Source organism: Populus trichocarpa, chromosome 19 (assembly GCF_000002775.5).
Source record: "Populus trichocarpa isolate Nisqually-1 chromosome 19, P.trichocarpa_v4.1, whole genome shotgun sequence".
NCBI lineage: Eukaryota > Viridiplantae > Streptophyta > Magnoliopsida > Malpighiales > Salicaceae > Populus > Populus trichocarpa.
The window spans coordinates 12,248,511-12,260,508 of NC_037303.2; the positions used below are offsets into that span (position 1 = coordinate 12,248,511).

General features: G+C 33.4%; 3 protein-coding genes across 3 annotated transcripts; 2 read left to right on the forward strand and 1 right to left on the reverse strand.

Annotated features, from left to right (window-relative positions):
• Nucleotides 1-696: 696 nt before the first annotated feature.
• Nucleotides 697-4,622, forward strand: LOC7467417 (alpha-(1,4)-fucosyltransferase). Its single transcript, XM_002325513.4, has 3 exons — nt 697-1,499; nt 3,318-3,491; nt 3,628-4,622. The coding sequence occupies exons 1-3, from the start codon at nt 1,011-1,013 to the stop codon at nt 4,192-4,194; spliced, it is 1,230 nt and encodes a 409-aa protein (XP_002325549.4). The 5' UTR covers nt 697-1,010; the 3' UTR covers nt 4,195-4,622.
• A 308-nt stretch (nt 4,623-4,930) lies between these two features.
• On the reverse strand, nt 4,931-6,034 carry LOC7475797 (uncharacterized). Its single transcript, XM_002325949.3, has 3 exons — nt 5,822-6,034; nt 5,336-5,443; nt 4,931-5,199 (listed from the first exon to the last, which is right to left on the reverse strand). The coding sequence occupies exons 1-3, from the start codon at nt 5,957-5,959 to the stop codon at nt 5,092-5,094; spliced, it is 354 nt and encodes a 117-aa protein (XP_002325985.3). The 5' UTR covers nt 5,960-6,034; the 3' UTR covers nt 4,931-5,091.
• Nucleotides 6,035-8,860: 2,826 nt separating this feature from the next.
• LOC7467418 (protein disulfide-isomerase 5-2) lies at nt 8,861-11,998 on the forward strand. The gene is made up of 5 exons (XM_002325514.4): nt 8,861-9,213; nt 9,508-9,611; nt 9,743-10,113; nt 10,996-11,303; nt 11,469-11,998. Exons 1-5 carry the CDS (start codon nt 8,980-8,982, stop codon nt 11,772-11,774), a joined length of 1,323 nt encoding a protein of 440 aa, XP_002325550.3. The 5' UTR covers nt 8,861-8,979; the 3' UTR covers nt 11,775-11,998.

An 11,998-nucleotide genomic window follows, 5' to 3' on the forward strand; every position in this document is an offset into this window, starting at 1 on the left:
AATAAAAATTTGGATAGGTAAAGATTCAAAGTGAATTTAAAAAGTCTTAATTAATTTTATTGAGGATTTAATTGCAAGAAAAATTAATATTTTAAGTCAATTTAGGTTTTAATTGAAAGAAAAAGTCTAGAGGTAGATTTGTAATTTTAAAGAGTTAATTTGGTCAAATCACGAGTTTAATTACATAAATATTAAAGTTTAATGAACAATTAGGAACTTGATTGAAGAAATCCAAAACAAAAAACCAAACTAAAATGACACATGATTGTAGGGGCTGAAATTAATCAAACCAGGGGTTAAATTAAAAAAATTAAAAGTTTAATAATCAATTAAAATTCTAAGTACACAAATCAAAAACCGAATAACAAGATGAAAATAATGTTAAATTTCAAGGTTAATAGATATAATAATAATAATAATAATAATAATAATAATAAATTATTTACAACCAGATAATAATAATTGTGAATGAGTGGTAATGATTAAAATGATTGATAGTGTTTTTAGTTGATAAATTATTTTATAAAATTCTATTAGCCAAAAATTTTTTATTTAAAATTTTTTGTGTTAAAACATATTAAGTTAACTAATTATCTAATAAAATACTTTAAGGAAAATAAACATAAAAGAAAAACATTTTCGTGAAATTATTTTAACAAAACAACATCTGCCGTCTCTCAAATTAGCCATCAAAATTGAAAATTTAAGAACAACCGAAAGAGTAGAATGAAAGTTAAAAAAAACAGAGTGGACTAGACTTAAGACTAGATCCATCTTTGGCCAAACTAGTTAATTAGGTGTTATCTGTTCTTTGTTTAATGTTGTATATTTTCAACTCTCATTCTCCTCTTGTCTTCACGAACAACAGATGTATTAAAACCAGAAGAAACTGCTGATCCAAAAAAAATCTGAAAGAAAAGGATCCCATTTTAAGTCAAAAACTCCAAAAATCTCCTCTTTCTCTCCGTAGAGAAAGAGAAGATAGACCCAGTTGAAAATTCTGTTTCACCATGCAATTGAAACCCCTTAACACTTACACAATCACACTAATGCTGTTCTTTACAATCATTATCCTTTTTTTCTCAGGTTTTCTTGAATTTCCATCCATAGCAACCTCAATTACCTCACCTATTAAAGACCCAAACTTTCCTGTCAAAACAACACCAGATCCTTTCACTGATCTGTTCGTTGCTTTCAAGAAATGGGATTCTCAAGTGGGTTGTGTTCAGTTTAGAGAGAAACACAAGAATTTGGGGTCTTTTGGGTCGAAGGGGACAAATGGGTCTGCTTCTTTGCAAGTTGTTGATGGTGATGTGGGGTGTAGTGAGTTGAAGATGGAGCATGTTAATGTTTTGGTTAAAGGGTGGACTTGGATTCCTGGCAATCTGGATAATTTATATTCTTGTCATTGTGGGTTGAGTTGTTTGTGGACGAAGTCTTCTGTTCTTGCTGACAAGCCTGATGCCTTGTTGTTTGAAACAACTACTCCTCCACTTCAGGTATTTTTTTTTGAAACAAAATTTGTTTGTTTGGAGATTTTCAGTTTTTTGGAATTATAATCAATACATACATGTATATGTTGTTAGAAACCTGTGGTGTAAACTTTTAGATAGACGCCTTTTTTATTTTCTATTGCTTAAATGATATATAAGATTATGTTTCTAATAATCAAGTGGTGATAGGTGAGCATCAAATAGGTAGGATACGGTAATTAGTGAATGAGATCTTGTAGTGTTTAGAAATGTGGTTTTGTGCTCATAATATTATTTAAACATTTTTGTTGTTTGGTCTAAATATCCGTGCCCTCCGTTTACTGGTAGCTGATTTCTTTGATACAATGATAGGATTGGAAGTTGAACCTAAGATTCCTACATTGCCTATTGGAATTGGTTTTTGGATATAAACATAGAACTGATGGTTGAGGATTGACTAGTTAGACAGATTTTGCAGCAAATTGTTTGGAACAATTTTATTGTTAAAGATGGCATTCTGAGTCCATTAATCTACAAGTTGTACATGGTATGATTGGCATTTGGGAACACTGTTGTCCACATCAATATTTGTGTCCATATTTCTAGCTCATGTAATGTTCAGGGAGGTCTATTCTGTAGTTTATTTGATCTGGATTGCTTCTCATAGATTGAGGAGGAAGCGTGCAAGTCTTTGCTTTGGAACATTTAGGGGGATGTTATCAATATCAAATTATTCAAACCATGGGCATCTATAGACTCAGAAAAAACACTTGGACAGGGTGCCTTATTTATAAGAATGCAATGCTCATATCTAACAATGGGAATTTTGATGTGAGAAAATCTATATATAGTTTTGTTGAAAGGTAAAGATAAACGGAGAAGATTGATTTCCTTGAGAGATATTTGGAATACCAAAGTTCTCTCTTGATGCCTCTTTTTCTCACTCAGGTGGTTGCTTGGGTATATTTTTACTAGTCATGAACTTCATCAGTGGGGAAAAGTATGATAAAAAAAAAACCAATGGGGAAGGTGATGCGTATGAGTGCTAGCTTTGCAAGGAAATAGTTGAGTGGCTGTTCGTTCCTGCTTTGCGGCTATGATTAGCTTGAGTGTTTGGTGAACACCTTTTTGGCACCCCAAAACAGTCTTTTTTTTTTATTATTATCTTCCAAAAATTGTAGAGAACTGATTTTAGAAAAAAAGGAGGAAGATGCTTTTTCTGCACAAATAGCTGTGTGGGCACTGCAATGACATAGTGAAAGAGATCCTGAATCTGACACTCACTTGTTGCTCCTCTGATTCCAATCTTGAACTTTGTGGTAGTAGATATATGAAGCTATGGGTGTCACTTAGGTCAAATGTCATGAAGCACAAATAAATTCTTTGAGAGCTGCTGGCTTTTGAAGATGAAAGAAGGAGTTCTGGGGTTATACTTCATTAGGTATTTGTTGGCTGTTATGGAAGGCACAGGCAAAAGCCATCCTTTCATTACAGTGCAGGTAAAATTCCAAATTGAGCAGATTCTGCTGTATACCATATGCTGCACAGAAGAACTATTTAGGTGAATTGGCAAGCAGTACTGCAGCTGGCAGTGCTCTGGATTCTGGAATTTCGACATCTTTGGATAATGACATGTGGTCATTATTACTCTTTCTGTTGTTAACAATGAAAAAGAGATGATCACCCTGCTACAGTTTTTTTACTTGTCACAAGATGTTGGATCCTCTCTGGTTGTTTGCTCAGTTAGCCTGGTTTAGTTTTTTCATGTAACTTGTGCATCCCTATTTTGTTCAATTGTTTTTCTTAGCCTACTTCAAATTGGCCATTTTTATCGTGTTTTGTTAGAGGCGCAATGGGGATCCCCTTCGTGTTTACATGGATCTCGAGGCCGGCAGGAAACGCTCTGGTCGTGAGGATTTATTTATCAGCTATCATGCAGAAGATGATGTTCAGTCAACATATGCTGGTGCACTCTTTCATAATGGTCGAAATTATCACGTGTCTCGTCGTAAGGACAATGTAAGTGTTGGGCTTATGCTCATTCCTTGTTCTGTTCTTTTTGCTAGATAGCTTTTAGTTTTTCAGTTTCCATTGAAATTATGTTATTGCCAGTAAAGAAACTAGCAGTTGATTTCATTATTTTTCTTCTTCCAAGGATACACTTGTTTATTGGTCTTCGTCACGCTGTCTTGCTGATAGAAACCGGCTGGCTAAGAGCCTTCTCAGCTTGCTGCCTCACCATTCCTTTGGCAAGTGCTTGAACAATGTTGGTGGGCTAGACATGGCCCTTTCTTTCTATCCTGAGTGTGCCAATGATGCCAGTCTCAAACCAAAATGGTGGGATCATCTGCATTGTGCCATGTCTCATTATAAGTTTGTTCTTGCCATTGAAAACACCTGGACAGAGAGTTACGTGACCGAAAAGCTATTTTATGCCTTAGACTCTGGTTCAGTTCCAATATACTTTGGCGCACCCAATGTTTTGGACTTTGTTCCTCCACATTCAATAATAGATGGGAATAAATTTAACTCCATGGAGGAATTGGCTTCTTATGTCAAGGACCTCGCTAATGACCCTGTAGCCTATGCTGAATACCATGCATGGAGAAGATGTGGTGTATTGGGTAATTATGGAAAGACTCGGGCAGCAAGCCTTGACACGCTGCCTTGCCGATTATGTGAGGCTGTTAGCCGGAAAGGAGGTAGAAATGCTAGAGCTTAGTGGAATTCTGTTAATTCTGATCTCGTTTGGATTGCTTTCGCCAACTGTCATGGTGAATCCATGATTTTGTTACTCCCATTGGATGGATTGGTATTAGTTGTACACCAGCAAGAATGACCTTTGTAGAAAGCAGGAATACACGATAGGGTATATATATTCAATGGGTGAGTCCATTATCATTTTCCTCGATGAAATTGTCTGGTTTAAGTGGTATGATTTGTATGTAGTACGATTGATGGATCTCATAGATTACATAGAACCAGACTTTTCATCTGTAGTTTTCGGCTTACCCCATACAAAATCTTGACCTAAACACCAGCTCATTTAGAAAAGCCTGTCCAATTATTTTCTTCTTATCTCCCAGTTTTCCTCTTGCAAAACATATTTGGCATTGTTTTTATCAACAGAAGTACTTGTTTATTTGGTAACAGGTTGATCATAACTTCACAACTCAGCAAATGAGTTGTGTGTTTTGTCCCATGTAGTGGCGTGTGTGTGGTTAGTTGGATTTTGGTGCTGCGCTTAGTGTTGCCAGTTAAAAATGGCTGGCTAACGCGTTGAGGTGGTGCATTGGTAAAACTTGTTCCGAATAATAAATCATTCAGCATGTGTTTGCTTCCAAGTCACTGGCCTAGTAGTGCTTGACACCACCAGTTTGAGCGAAGAACATAAAATATGTTTTGCTTTAGAAGTTGGAGCGAAGCACCTAAAGTTCTATACTCAAAGATGCTTTGCTCTAAGTGGTGGCTTTTTACTTATTTTCTGTGACACAAGCTATACCTTGCTGTCAAACAAGCATGGATAAAAAAAAAAAAAACACTGAAGGAAATGATCAGTTGCCACCATATGGTGAAGAAGAAGCTAGTGCATATACAATGAAGTTGAGTTGGAAGCCTTTCAAACATCAGGTCTCACAGAGTCATCATTGTCTTCTTTATGAAATTTCCACACTGAAGCCATTATTCCCATTGAAGCTGAAGATTTAGCCTTCCCGAGCCGTTGAACCTGAATTGTCACTAGCCATGATCATCATCAATAAAAGCATTGATAATTTAGAAACAAGTTACAAATTCTTACAGTTTAAAAACAAGGAAACATGTTTAGAAACACAGTGTCTGTAAATAAAAAGAAAATGTCTCACTTTTTGCCTAGGCTTGCTCTTTTGGATCTTCACGGTCTTTAATTCTTCAGGTCTGTTTTTCAGATATTCCTTCAACTGCTCATCATTCATAGCGTCAATCTTGTCAGTCTGTCGTGGAAAAAAGAAATAATTAGAGTGCTTAAGTTTTTATTTTCTGGAGAAAAGAAAACATGAAACGAATCAGAGGTTGAAGTTCTACAAGCATGAAATTTAAAGTATTTTCTATCTTCCATTGTCCTTACTGTCGTGTGGTGAGCGAAAATTTAAACTATTTACAAGAAAAAAAGAGATAAAATGCTACTTGTTCCAAAAATTAGCTCATCATTTCTAAACACTGGTTGCTGTGATGTCTCAAAAACTGCTCACTGTCAACACTTTAGCTGTTCCTTTGCCCTGCCTTGTCCTTGAAGCTACACAATTGGTGTTGCTACTTAAGAAGAAGAAACAAAAATTAGAAAATAAAAAAAGGGGTTAAATGATTTGTACCCATGCTCTAAGATCTTCAATATCTTTTACCAAGGCCTCTTCTTCTTTGTCAGCAAGATCTTTTTTCTCTTTCCATGAAATAGCCGCAGGCTCTGCAGCTATCTTCTCTTTCTTCTTCCCTTCTCTCACAGTAGACATTGTTTGGTAACTCCAAGAAACACAATATAGCAGGGATATAAGTAATGTCAATACAGTAACGGCTGCCCATGTTTTCCTCAGCTCGCCGCTGTTACGTTATGAAAAAGAAAAGAAAAGAAAAGGTTGATGCATGAAATTCAGGGCGAAAACAGGAAGCTACCAGCAAATTGATCACATGAATAACCCAAAGTTGAGTGAAAATAAAGATGTTCTCAATTTATCAGGTTTTAGATTTGTTTTTTTAGAGATTATCAATTTGAGTTTTATAAATCTCAGGACTATTGAAAGTTTATATGATCGTTAACTTCAAGGTCTGTAAAATTAGTTGAGGTACGTGCAAACTGACCCAATACCTATATAAATAATAAAAAAAAATAGAGTGAAAATCATTTATGAGATCAATATTCCATGTAGTTTTTTAATGGGTATACCAACAAATTCCTAACATTAATTTATCAAATTATTTTATTGTGATGTACTAAGAGACAAACAATTCATTTGATATAGATTAAAGGTAGGAAATCAAACTGTGAAAATTAGAAAAATCCACAACACTTAGTATATCAATATCAATATCTCATTGAAAATTAAAAAAAATATATATTTAATGGTATAAAAATCCCTTATCCTAACGGCTAGACTGTATCACGAGAACATCAAGCAGTACTTTTACAAGTATTTTTCATCCTTCCAAGAAAGTGGTGGAGGTCAAGCATCCTTTCAATACATACGTTTGCAAACATAACAATAGTATCAAAGAATGATAGTGAAATTGGATTTTTTTTAACCAATAGTTAATCCAATTGTTTAAAGTAAAAAGATGCTCAATTGAATTATGATGAAATTATGAAAAAACTCTCCATATAATTTGATTTTTCATGGGCTACTATCTTACATCAAGATGTAATATAGACTTTATGTTTAGATTTAGTTATTCCTAAAAAAATCAAGTATTTTGTTGAAAAATAGCAATCCCTTCAAGTTAATCCAACTAGATCTTACTCAGACTTAATCGAGTTAATCGGGTCACGAGTTGAACTAGTTAGTCATCTAGGTTTAACTATATCAGTTTTCAAAACTATTCAAATAAAAAAAAAATATAAATAAAAGTCAGACATTTAAGTCTGGGAGGATGGGTTAATGCACCTGATTCAAAATAAACAAAGCATAGGTATGCGCGTGACTAATTACCAAACCTTAGTTTTAAGGGGTAGGAAGTGAGGGTTAGAGTTTTTTTATATCTCAAAAAACTTTTCTTCAGCTTTTTTTTATCTATAAAAACATCATTAAGATCTCATTAAATCTTTTTTAATTTAAAGAACTCCTCAATCGGTATAAAAATACAAAATTAAATTAAATAAATACTTCTCAAGACTTGATCTATATTTTCCAGCAAGAAGAAAACTCAAATCATCACCATGGAAATTCTCTTTATAAAATGAACTTATTAATACTATGGATTGATTTTTTTCGTTGCTAAATTCTTTCTATTTTCTAGCAATTTTCTCTTTTATCTATCAACACTTAGGGACATAAATGTTAAAAAAATAAATTTTGAGATCAAAATGTAAATTCCTTAAACTTCAAGGACCGGATAAATACATAAATTGAAACTTTAAGAATCAAACTACACCTCTTGAACAAAGGACTCTGTTTTTTATTTGTTTAATTTGATTTTTATTCTTTAAGTTTTTTTTAACTATAACCTTAATTTCAATTTTGTAAAGTTCATCTTTAATTCATCGTGGATATTTTCTCTGACATTTAACATACGAGAGAATATATAAAGAGCAGGGATTCCTAATGAAAAAGACGGGCACGTCCATAGTAAAACGTGACATAGTGAAAAGTTATGTATATTAAAAGTCAATATTTTTTAGTTTATAGTTGTAATTAAGACTACCACAATAATTTGGGAGATGTATTTGAAATTTATTTAATTACTTTATAAATAAATAAAATTGAAGCCTCAAAGATTAATACAGAAGAAGAAAAAAAACCCATATTCATTCACAACCGAACCGGGTCATAAGACATCATAGAGGATCACTGAATAATCACAATTTTTATGTGCGGTTCTTTTTAAATATTAAAATAATTTGATATATTTTTTAAATAAAAAAAACAAGTAAAGAATGAAAAAAATCTCAAAAAAACATATCACCCATATTATTTAAAAAATTGTTGTGTTTTGTGTTTGTTTTCTATATCAATTCGAGTTTTATAAATTTTAAAGTTTTTAAAAGCTTATATAATTATTTACTTCGAGGCTTTAAAAAATTAATCAAAGTCCATGTAAACTAATATTATTAAAAAAATAAAAAAATAAAAATATGGGTTACACGATAAAGATATCAGGGCTTGACTGCAGATTTAGTCTATGTGTCGTTGCCAAATCTTCTGTATAAGACACGTGGGATATCAATATTTATTTATATTCCCATTTTATTTTTTATTTTATTTTTCTTCAGAAATACTACTCCTTCATGTACGCAGGTATTAAACTACGAGGTAGATCTAACCCAAGTCTTAACTTCGGTCAATGAAATTATTAAAAAAAAAGAGAGTTTACCCATAGTGTAAGAGAGGTTGTTTGATATTATATTTCTATTTATGTTTGAATATTTTTAGCATGAAAATAATATTAAATTAAATTTTTTTATATTTTTAATGTGTTAATATTAAAAATAAAAAAATATTAAAAATTAATTTACTATATTTTTAAATAAAAATATTTTTAAAAATCAAATACACAACTATTCAAATACACAATAAATAACATAGTAAACCTTTTCCAAAACATCTTGAAATTATTAATTATTAAAATAATATAGCGGCTACTATGAAGTATGAATGTAAATATCTAAAAAGAAAGAAAGAAAAAATCCAAACCAATCTCTTTCTTAATTTTACCAAATCAACTTTATTTTGAAAATTGACAAGTTCCAGAAAAAAAAAATAAAAAACAAAAACAGTGAGTTTGAAGTTTGAACAGCATCATCATCCATCCGTCGAAGGACATGAAGACGAGGCGATCACCTTTGATCCTTCTCAACACTACACCTCTTCTATTATTAGTATTATTATCATCATCCATAATCTCTTCAGCAGAATCAACAACACCACCTGAGAAAATAAATACTGTGTTAGAGCTAGATGAATCAAATTTCGATTCAACTATTTCCGCCTACGATTATGTCTTCGTCGACTTCTACGCCCCTTGGTGCGGCCACTGCAAGCGTCTCGCTCCCGAGGTATCTATCTCTTCCTCTGTATTCTTCTTCTTCATCAACGAAGCTTTGCTAGATAATATTTTGAATTGATCTCACTTTTTTTATGTGTTGAATTTTTCTCAATCTGGATTTTTACTGATTCGGTAATTTAGGTCGAGCAGTTTTGATTTATGGATATTGATCGAGTTGAAGAAATTTAGGGTTTCATTTTTCTTTTAATTGGCGACGTTGCTTGTGTATTTTGTTATTTTCAACTTGTATTAAACTTTGGTGTTACAATATATTATTTAATTAGTTTAATTGTTTTTCTTACAGTTAGATGTGGCTGCTCCCATTCTTGCCGAATTGAAGAAACCTATAGTCATAGCCAAAGTGAATGCTGATAAGTATACCCGGCTTGCTAGGAAACATGAAGTCGAGTATGTATCATCTTCTACTTTTTTGTATTTTGTATTTCTATGATGCTGCTGGGTTTAGATAATGAGTTTGTGTTGCCAATTTCTGTATCATGATGTTTAACTACTACTTGTCTTTACTTTGATTGATGCAGTGGGTTTCCGACCCTCAAGATTTATATGCATGGCGTTCCAACAGATTATTATGGACCAAGGAAAGCAGAGTTACTTGTTTGTTTTCTGAGGAAATTTGTTGCTCCTGATGTTACTATCCTTAATTCAGACTCTGCTATAAGGGAGTTTGTTGAAGAAGCCGGGACGCATTTTCCTATATTTATAGGTTTTGGTTTAAATGAGACTGTGATGTCGAATCTAGCCATAAAGTATAAGAAGAAGGCTTGGTTTTCTGTAGCAAGTGATTTCTCAGATGATGTCATGGTACAATATGATTTTGACAAGATTCCAGCTTTGGTATCTATTCATCCAAGTTACAATGATCATACCGTCTTTTATGGGCCTTTTGAAGGTTTGTTTTCATCCTATTACCTATAAATTAGTGTTAAGTATATGTATTCTGTCCTTACCAATGTGTTATTTGCAGTTTTCTCTAAGAATTTCAACTGTTAGTGTTTGCTTATTTGACGATGGCCTTATAGATATCTCATGTTCTTGACTATCCGTACTTGTTTCTAGATACCATCAGCTTCAAAGAATGGAACTTAATAATAAAAAATACTGCTGGCAATCACAATAAAAGGAAGAATACTCTGTTATTTCTGTGTGCTTCATCTGTGTTTGTACTGTCTTTGCATTGTGCACCATTTCGATAATGGAATTTGCATAATATAAGCTGGATGAAATTGGGATAATCATAGGGTTACAAATTTGTTGCTGTATTACATATAAAGATTGGCATACCATTTAATTGTTTCAAATATTGGTAGATGCATCATTTGTGTGCAGACGAGGACGTTTGAGCAAGAAATGCTACCTGACTGATAATTTGCAATATTAGAAATTTGTCATTGCACGGTATATATATCGCAAACAGGGAACATGTCCTCACTGAGAACTCAAAACGTAGAATACTGAATCTTTTGCTTAGAAAATTGTGTTGGAGTACTAATTCTGAGTTTAGGTCAAATATTACCCTGTTCAATTGAGTTGCTCATTTATCACTCTCAATGGAGCTTAGTGTGGTATATTTTAAAAACCCATAGGGTACCACTAAGAGGTCTGATTGATGGAACCTAGACAAGCAGGTGCTTGCATGTTCAGATTCTTGCTCCATTATCATCTTGCAATTTTCCTCATTTATTTCTTTCTTAGTTTCTTTCGTGATTGATCACTTATTCTTTGCTGCTTTACATAATTATAAGCTGTTCTTACCTTTCTATTAAACTTGCAGAGGAATTTATGGAGGAATTCATAACACAAAATTCTCTTCCTTTGGCTGTGCCCATAAACTCCGAAACATTGAAGGTACTGAAAGATGATCAGAGGAAAATTGTCCTGACCATCTTGGAGGATGATTCTGAAGAGAAATCACAAAACTTGATCAAAATATTGAAGGCTGCTGCATCAGCAAATCGTGATCTGGTTTTTGGTTTTGTTGGGGTTAAACAATGGGAAGAATTTACTGAGACATTTGGTGCCAATAAGGAGACAAAACTACCAAAAATGATTGTTTGGGATGGAGATGAGGAGTATCTTTCAGTAAGTATAGCTGCTGTAATACCATAGTCAAATACCATATTTCAAATCTTTGGAACTTCTAATCTCCATTAATTAGTTTCGTATTTTACTGGTGTTTTTTTTACCTATATAGTATATCATGAGGAGAAATAATACACGCTCTAATTTTTTTTTTTAATGGTGTAGGTTATTGGTTCAGAAAGCATTGAAGAGGAGGACCAGGGGTCTCAAATCTCACAATTCCTTGCAGGATATAGGGGAGGAAGAACGGAGCGGAATAGAGTTAGTGGTCCATCGCTGTTGGGCTATATTAGTTCGCTGATTGGAATTAGAACTGTGTACATAATTGTGTTTTTGGTGGCAATGCTGATGTTCATCCAACATATTAGCAAAGAGGAACCTCTAAGGGTTGGTACTCGGGACCAAGCTGAACCTGCGACAAGCTCCAAAGCTGAAAGCTCAGAGTATAGACCTGAAGATAAGCAGGACTAGATACGGTAATGTACTCGGGGATACCGTATGATGAATCAAAAGACGGCGGTTATACAGTAGGAAAGCAACCACAGACTTCTAAGTTATTCTGAATTTCCTAGCTTTGATAGAGAATGAGCTCTTCCATGAATTCTGATGTGCTTAAATAAGACCTATTTTGAGTACTCATGTTCATCAGCTTTTGCGCACGTTTGCAAATTCGATGATTATGTTTTGGGTATAAA

Bases quoted from the DNA above. Each gene is read 5' to 3' on its own strand.
- LOC7475797 (XM_002325949.3), bottom strand. From the start codon at position 5,959: ATGTCTACTGTGAGAGAAGGGAAGAAGAAAGAGAAGATAGCTGCAGAG. The intron at 5,444-5,821 runs GTACAAATCATT...TTTCCACGACAG, and splicing joins TTGAAGATCTTAGAGCATGG to ACTGACAAGATTGACGCTAT. The intron at 5,200-5,335 runs GTGAGACATTTT...GTGACAATTCAG, and splicing joins AGAGCAAGCCTAGGCAAAAA to GTTCAACGGCTCGGGAAGGC.
- LOC7467418 (XM_002325514.4), top strand. From the start codon at position 8,980: ATGAAGACGAGGCGATCACCTTTGATCCTTCTCAACACTACACCTCTT. The intron at 9,214-9,507 runs GTATCTATCTCT...TTTTTCTTACAG, and splicing joins GCAAGCGTCTCGCTCCCGAG to TTAGATGTGGCTGCTCCCAT. The intron at 9,612-9,742 runs GTATGTATCATC...TGATTGATGCAG, and splicing joins GCTAGGAAACATGAAGTCGA to TGGGTTTCCGACCCTCAAGA.
- LOC7467417 (XM_002325513.4), top strand. From the start codon at position 1,011: ATGCAATTGAAACCCCTTAACACTTACACAATCACACTAATGCTGTTC. The intron at 1,500-3,317 runs GTATTTTTTTTT...GTGTTTTGTTAG, and splicing joins CAACTACTCCTCCACTTCAG to AGGCGCAATGGGGATCCCCT. The intron at 3,492-3,627 runs GTAAGTGTTGGG...TCTTCTTCCAAG, and splicing joins TGTCTCGTCGTAAGGACAAT to GATACACTTGTTTATTGGTC.